Source organism: Macadamia integrifolia, chromosome 1, assembly GCF_013358625.1.
Source record: "Macadamia integrifolia cultivar HAES 741 chromosome 1, SCU_Mint_v3, whole genome shotgun sequence".
NCBI classification, from domain to species: domain Eukaryota; kingdom Viridiplantae; phylum Streptophyta; class Magnoliopsida; order Proteales; family Proteaceae; genus Macadamia; species Macadamia integrifolia.
Window position 1 is genome coordinate 21,383,569 of NC_056557.1, and position 8,750 is coordinate 21,392,318.

The 8,750-nt window shown below is 35.8% G+C and overlaps 1 protein-coding gene across 1 annotated transcript; it reads right to left on the bottom strand.

The window, feature by feature from the left end:
* Positions 1 to 579: 579 nt before the first annotated feature.
* Positions 580 to 1,681, bottom strand: LOC122074166. The gene has a single exon (XM_042639029.1). The coding sequence runs from the start codon at positions 1,659 to 1,661 to the stop codon at positions 639 to 641; it is 1,023 nt and encodes a 340-aa protein (XP_042494963.1). The 5' UTR covers positions 1,662 to 1,681; the 3' UTR covers positions 580 to 638.
* Between the last annotated feature and the right edge of the window lie 7,069 nt (positions 1,682 to 8,750).

The window sequence follows — 8,750 nt, forward strand, 5'->3', positions numbered from 1 at the left end:
ATTAATTGCAATAGATTTATATCATGATGATGATTTGTGTAATGAAAATATATACCACTGGGGTTTTTTGGTTATACATTTTGTACTTTCGTCCTTAAGTATAGTTAAGGATAATTCAAAGACCACCATTAGAATCACACCACTAAATGTGATACAAACCGTTAGATTACAATCTCCTAATTAGGTTTTATCAATATAAGAAGAGGTTTAACTCAAATTCTGATTGCACAACTTTCATTATTTTGAAACAAAAAAGTGAGTGGAGAGATTGAAGAAAGAGATAAAATTAGTCTCATTCGTCTTCAGTCTCAAGAATTTGGTCATTGAAGAAGATACAAGCTGCTTTGGTGATCATATTTGAATGTTGCATTCTTTTGGAGAAGCACACCATCAGTGTATTCCAAGTAACCTACGCATTCCCTTCTTAGATTAATTGTGATGTATTCATTGAGATCCACATTCCTAATACTTTTGGATGAGATATTGTATTGAATCGCTTCTGTTGTCACATTCATTATCAACCCTAAAATCCACAAAATCAAACATCATCATTATGCACTATAGTTATAGTAAATAAAAATAAAAATCATAATTAACAAACTTATTATTATTTTATCATAACCATTATCATAAGCTACTCAACTGGCGTCATTAACATCTGGCTCCTCTTTCTTCCCCTTGCTCGACCCAGTAATCTCCTCTATGCTAAACTCCGTCTTTTCCGTGCTTCCTAAACTACCCTTCCTCGCCTTTCCGTATAACACATAAGTCCTATTCTCTTCCCTAACAGTAACCGAAGTCGGAAGCTTATCAGCATCAAGGGCAATTTCGTCATAAACCACTGCTTCATCCCAACCATCCTTGCTCTTCAAGAACCATGCCTTCTTTTCAGACATCACAACCACAATGCCGTCATTTCTAACAGCAATCCCCTCAGCCGCCGTCAATTCCTCCGTTGACCTCACTACCCTTGCGGTTCCGTCCTCTACGTGGACCTTAAACAATTTTCCCGTATTTGTCTGTACCACCAACAGAAAACCACCATTGCTGACGTAAGCAATCCCACTAAGGCCACTGAAGCTGTAAGGTTGCCTAGTGTCCACGTGTTGAGATGAGAAGACTGCTGACTTGGATAAGACAAATGGTTTTCCAGAAGCTTCAACTTTCCATATGAAGTTGCCCACAGAGTTGGTGACATAAGCATTACCGGAAAAGTCAATGGCAACGTCAATAGCTATCGGCCGGCGGCCGGTGACCAAGGAGTTAGTGAGGGGTGTGAGGAAGAGGCGGTCGCCGGAGGTCAGGTCATAGGCGGCGAGGGCATTGAAAGGAGGAAGTGGTTCAAAGGCATGGATAATGGCAAGAAGACGGTTGTTGATGGAGTCGATGGTGATGCCGAGAATCGTCACCATCGGTGGGAGGGAGTGGTCGGAGATTAGAGTTTCGACAATGCCGCCGTCGGAGACGAATTTAAGGGAGTGGTGGCGGAGTGAGCTAAGGATGAAGTGTTGGGAGGTTGGGTTCCAAGCAAAGCCTATTGGGAAGAGATTTGGTGACTGAAAATTAATGACATTGCTAGAAATTATGGGACTCATCACCATGAGGAGAAAGAAGATAATGTACTTTGGGGTTTCATGGGAAGAAGAAGAAGAAGAAGACATGTTTTTTTATGTCCTCTCAATCTCTTCCCAATGTTTTAAGGAGGCTGAGGGTGTCTATATATTATGTGGATGAGACCATGGAAGTATATATATAGAGAGATTCTTGGGCATCGCGGTAGAACAAAATAATTTTTTATTTATGAATTTTAAATAGGCAAAAAGTTTCATATACGGTCTATATTGAATGGTCAACATTTCACTTTTTTGATAGGTGCATTAATTTTTTCTTTTTTTCTATTTTTTGGGATAAAATCTTTCATCACCACCCGATGAACTTCACCACTCCATTTTATATTCATAGAACCTTTTTCAAAAACCTTTTTTCTTTGTAAGGACATTTTCCAAAATCCTCATGATATTCCATGTGTGCATTTAAAGCATGATGGTACCACAGCCTCAAGGACCACCTTATTTATTTATTTATTTATCTATCGTCAAAGGTGCATTAAAATTAGGTATTCTTATGCATGGTTTTAGGTAAATACTTGACTGGTACAAATCGGTTGATACGAACAATTATTTTTGTTGGAAAAATGATGTTTTGATCTTGTATTAGTTCAATACGATTGATATGTATAACCATTAGGTGGATATCCCTTCGAGAATCCTTTCAGAGTAGGACACGTTTGTTCCCTACTCATGAGTCATATGTTGGATCTGGATGGCCCGCTATCGCATATCTTTGTGTGAGAACTCATGGGACTCTTGTGCCGAGCAACCTGGGTCGACTAGTCCAGTTACAGAGCGACTTGGATTGGGTAGTCCGGCTTGCCGCACTGCTTATTCCGAATGACTGCTGCACGCGCCGCTTGCGCTTGGCTATTGAGGCCTTGGGCCTATCATAAGCGATGCTTGGCTATTGAGGCCTTGGGCCTATCATACATTAATTTGTAGCGATGTTGAGTTTGTTGAGCTTGTTGAGCTGTTTAGATTACCGTGTGACAGTACATCTATGTCACTTTCCTCATGCTGGCATTTGGTCAGTTGTTCGGTAGTCAAGGCTCTTTTAGTAGAGTCAGTCGGTCGGGCTGCTTCTGGCTTGCTTGTCAACTTTGGACCGGATTGGTGGCTCGGTCGGATCTAGCCTGTTCATAGGGGCCGATATCATTTCCTATCTCACTCGATTTCGCCATTCGGTCGGTTCTCGCAGTATGCTCTTAAGGGTAGCACATTTTTGCCATAACACTGACCAATAAGTTTATTGGTCTTTAAAATCCAAACATAGCAAGTGGTTATGTTAGTTTTGGTCTCTAATCTATTGGGCATACTCGCTGCATGAGGCTCCCACCACTACAGGTGTGAGGAAAATCATAATGTACACAATCTTAATTACTATCACTTTGTAGAGAAATTGTTTCCTAACTCAACCCCACAGCCACTAAGTCGCAATGGACCTAGTTTTGATGAAGTTTTTTGGTCCGCAAATAAAAAAATTGACTTTACGTTGTCTAGAGTCACCACTCCGGAGAAGGCATTAATACCTCATACTAAACGAAGTCACTAAAATACTCGCTCCTCTCATCCAAGAGTCATTATGACCCCTCCTAAATTAATATATACTTCAATTAGTATCTTAAATTCTTACTACTATATATATATATATATATATATTTAAGTTAAGTTCTTATAGGTTTATATACATCATATATCCTAATTATTAGTAGTTATAATTGATTATAATCCCATGATTATGTATAAATAAATAAATGAGTTTAAGTTTTATAGGTTTATATACATCATATATCCAGATTGTTACTAGTTGTAATCGATTATATCTTATGATTATTTGTATAAATAAATAAATAAATGACAAAGTATTGGTCTTTTATATTTGGTTCTTATCTATAGGTTCATATAAAAAGTGATTGAATATACACTTGTTCACTGTGTGGCTCATGAAAAATATCCTTTATATTTTTATCAGGTCTTTCGATTACGACTCATTTTTTCCGTCTTATTGTCCAATTGGATTAGACCGAATCTATCAATGTTATAATTCTTTTCTAAAATCAAAATTGTAAGTGGAACTATAAGCGATTTGGCCGGTCTGGTTTCGAGTTTCTTGATCGGTTCTAAATTTGACACCTAGAGACTAGCCTCCTTTTATGTATGTGTACTAAGACTGAATATGACATTTTGATCCTATATTGAAGATTTTTAAATGATTATAGTGAATATGACATTTTGATCCTATATTGAAGATTTTTAAATGATTATAGCCCTTTTCTTTTTTTATTATCGAGAAGAAATTAAAAAATAATGAACTTGTGGTGTAGAAATTTTGAAAATTTTAGTGTAGTTTTCCATGTATTTATTTATCCTTCAGTGGTTTAGCCAAAAGAGAAGAAAAAAAAAAAAAACTTGTCCTTCAGTGATGATAGTGTCCATGCAATATTACAAATATTTAAAAATTGTTTCTTTATATTTAACTCAAGTCAAACCGGTAGGGGGATTTCAAATAGATTGTATGGGAAGCATGATGGTATTTATTTTGGGATTTTTTTAAATAATCTCGTTATTCACCTCTCATTAAATTACATTTTTTTTCTTCTACTCAGGAGTAAAATCTTTTTATTGCAATTATGTATTCGAAAAATGAACCGAGACAAAGACAACTTCTCAGAATGATATAATAGTATATAATTTTCAAATCATTTTGAACTCCTTTATTTTATCTCTTTTTTTTTTTTTTTTATTTTAATCTTATTCTAAGAATTTTTGGAAATAAGATAAAGATTACAAAATCCAAATGTAACTATGATGTGTCGTTCAATCCATTATTCTTTCTTCTTTAGTAGTTTTATAGTTCGTGGTTTAAACGCTTTTGGAGAATTGTAAACACATTTGTGAAATTATGTTGTGTAATTGAGTAGTGACATGTGGAACATATATAGATTGTATCAAATAATCCATACTAAATCAAGTCAAATGGTGCAGATTCTAGTTAGGATTCCTTTGCTCACGATAGGGCATGGCAAGCACATTTATTGGTTTACTTGATTATTTATTTTTTCAGGATGGGTTCCATCTATAGTAACAAAATAGTAATAATAATAATAATTTTTTGAACTAGGTCGAATGGTTCTATGAGGCAACTCAGAATAGCCTACGTTTTCAGTTGGGTTAGGACATCTAATCTCTGCCAAGGATTCAATTTGAAGAATTTGACCCGAAAATAGTGGACCTTAAGGCATTTTAATTTAGTTGATCTTATTCGGTTTTTACTTCCACAAACTAGTTGATGGTAAGCCTTAAGTCGCAGTAACAAAGATTCTATTGGTAAGATTCTGGTGGTCTACCATGACGACAAATGTAAAGGATTTTGTGCAAACATGCGAGGGTGGTCATAAATCCAAGCTGGGAGGCAAGAAGGTGGTCTAGTAATATGTGTCCCATAAGCTTTCCCAAACAGGCACTTAATAAGAAGGTCAAGTTGGAAAAAAAAAAAAATGTTTGTCCAGGCCCTTGGTGCCTTCATATACTAGAGAAATTCTCTCCACCTGTAATACCTTCAGTTTTTCACTTAATCCCTCCAACATAATATTAGAGTTTCATGTGTCTTTCCATGTATGTGTTTGGTCATTTTGTCTTTCTTGCATCTTTCCAAATAGATGGTGTTGTATCATTGTGTCACATAAGAGGACCCTACAACATAGTGCCTTTCTCGTGTGTTGCCATTTATATGGTTATTCCATCCCTCATGTATCTTTCCACGTATATAGTGCCATCTCATTTAAGATACATGTGAGGAGGCATTGGCAATTATACATTGGCTAAAACCGTTTTATATGTGCTAACACAAGTTTTCACCTATAACCCTTCACTTGAAAGGAGGAAAAAGAGAAGTTTTGAAGATTGGAAGGCATTGGGGAAAACAAAAAAATGAGTTATAGAGTTCGGATTCTAGAAAATCCGGAGGAAAAATAGAGAGAGAAAGAAAAAAGGGAAAACCCTAGAAAAGCATTAGAAAAGTAGATTTCTTTTTTATGTTTAGTAACATAATGCAAGGAAAAAAGCTGGGCATGCCCCAAGGTGACAGCATATGTCATTCTTTTTCCTCCCTCACTTTGAAAATGACTTCCATATCCTCATGTGTTCAGCCCTGTGATCGGTGCATGTCGCCCTCTTTCATAATGCAATACATCTCACTTAACTAACTTCTTATTGTACACAAATGAATAAAATATTTAAAAATAGAATCAAGTATGCAAAACATTATTTTAGTTTTAACTAATGTTTTGTTTCTTGTTCCCCATAAGCATTGGTTCCAAGTTAGATTCTATTAATAGTCAGCTTTGGAGAGGTGAGTCTCAAGATAAGAAAAGTCATTAATATCTCTCAAGATAACAAAAGTCATTAATCTCTTGGAGTGACATTTGCAGATCTAAAAAGGAAAGGGGATTGGGGTTTAGCAGATTAATTTTTGTTCATAATGAAGGTCTTTTGCTTTGTCTTGGGTGGAGACGACTAAACAATCCCAACTCCTAATGGGGGCAAGTGTAGAAGGAAAACTGCATTCCTAAATCTAACTTGTTAATTTGCATATGAATACAAACCAAAAGGGGTTCGTAGGTGTGGAATAGTATTTCTCGTATTATTCCAAACTTAAGGGAAGATGTTTATTAGAAGGTTGATACCAGTTCTTCGATTGATGTATTGATACCCCGGTGGCCTCAAATTTAGCCTATTCTATGAGTAGGGGAGGGAAGCTGTGAACAAGAGACTTGAACCGAAGGGCCTCCTAGTAAGATAGACTTTAATGCTCCACACTCTACCAAGTGCGTTAGGCACTTGTTCACAACCAAGAATGGTGTTTTAACAACCAATGCTACAGTCATATTCCTCTCTACACAACCTCCAGTCATATTCCTCTCTACACAACCTCCTAACACTATAAACATAAATGAAGAGAGGTTGCAATCAACCATTTGGCAATTACTATGGAAATCTAAAAATAACCCTAAATTTCGAATTTTCATGTGGAAATTACTTGAGTGTGGGATTGTCACTAAGGATAGAATAGGTAATTTGCTACGTATTGAAGATGTTTGTTTTGCTAAGGGGAAAAAGAAACTGATTAAGCATTTGTTCATATCTTGCCCTTCTACTAAAAAACTTTGGGCATCAGAAATTGGTCTTGAGAGCCGAATACCTCCAAGTTACATCTCTGCAAATACAACAATACAGCTCAGCATTATCCCAACTAAATGGGACGTCTTTCACAAATCTAATTCAGAATTTATTCAATTCATTTGGTTTATCAATCATGGATCTTTCTTTCTTCATCTCTGTTTTCTTTATCACCTGTTTTTCATCTGGTTTGCTAGAAATGATTGTATCGTCCAAATGCCGGCTTGACCCTATAAGAATTCTAGGTAATATTCATAAATGGATCTCATATTTGTGTCTGAAGCAAGCTGGGACTCGGTAATTCTTATAATAAATGTTTCCTAGTTGTTTCCATAGATTTTAATCACATAGGGAGTACACAAGAATCAGAAGCAAAAGCATTGCTACAGAGACTTCAAAAGTAAGAGATTTTAGAGCTTTAGCCATAGAAGTCTTGATTGACTTTCAAAATATGATGGATTTGATTGCTCATGATATGGGTAGTTGGTCATGGGAACATTTTTACAATTTTAAAGGACATAAAATCTGTAATTAAGTTCTTCACAAATATTTGTGTGCTGAAACAGGATAGGGAATGCATATCAATAGCATGGCAAATCGGGCTAGGGTCATCGAAAACATAGTATTTACAATTCAAACAGGTTATATTTCCTATCTTAGTTAAATTTTTTTTTTTCCCTCTTTTTAAACATTAAAATGTACAAGTTTTAATGGAAGTTTCCATACACTGACCAATTAATGTGCCACAATGAAGGATTATGGCAAATCCCATTGAATAGAAAGGGCAAGGCCAAATTGGTTTAGATGTGAAATTTTACAGCAAAACTCGTACACAAAATTTGGGCCTTGACTGACTTGTGGCTTGGCATATATTGGATTCAATGACCTAAAATCCTATGGTCAGACCTAATTACTGTATATTCATAGTTTATTTATGCTTCAAAACACTATTTTGCACATATCCTAATCATATCCATACATTAAGCATTTCTATATGTATCTTGTATCTCTGATATGTCAACAAAACATCTCATAAAACCACCCTCCCGATATTGATACCAATACATGACACCTTGCCCTAAACTTATAATGTATTAGAACTACTCCTAAATTACCTCTAATTTGTTCGTTCATTTTCATCCTTTCTGGTTTTACTCACATCTATCTCAAATCCCCATTTCAGTCATGATTTTATGTTGTTTTCTAATAGCCCACCATTTAGCTCCAACTATCATTTCTGGTCTTTTAACCATCTTATAAAAACTTTCTTTGAATTTTAATGGAATATGAATGTCACACAACACTCCAAAAGCATCTCTCTACTTCATCTATCTAGCTCTAACTCTTTGTGCAATAGCATCCTCTATTTAGGTTGAAGCTAGGTACCTAAAATTATCACTTTGAGATATCTCCGCGTATACTCCGTTTTTATTTTACTCACCTTAAAACCTTTTGACATAAGCAAATCTCCACAAATGCTAAGACAGTTTTTTATTCTAGTTATCTTAAAACCTTTTGACTTTTAAGTAAATCTCCATAATTCCACTTAGCATTTCTCCCTAGTTTTGTGCCAGCCACAAACTTTATCATCAATAAAAAGCATACACCTTGATTATATACTTCGGACAAATGCAGAAAAACAGAATATCCTCCGCTTTTTTTTTTTTTTTTCCATACTGTAACACCACATAATACACCACATAATTGCAGACAAAAGAATAATTTTACTGTTTAAGGCACCACATCTAGCAGAATTTATTGGTCAAAGGCTAGCCAGTCTCTCATGCCTTTTCAACCATTGGAGGAAAAAAAAAGTGTACCCCATGCATGAAGGTCGCACCATTGCAAGGTCTGGAGAGGGTCATAGCGTATGCAGCTTTACCCATAATTAGCGGAACGGCTGTTTTCCATCTCGACCGTTGCACCAGGATCCAGCCTAAACCATTGGAATAAATCTAC

What these genes read in the sequence shown, in the direction of transcription:
- LOC122074166 (XM_042639029.1), bottom strand. Translation starts at nt 1,661, where the DNA reads ATGTCTTCTTCTTCTTCTTCTTCCCATGAAACCCCAAAGTACATTATC.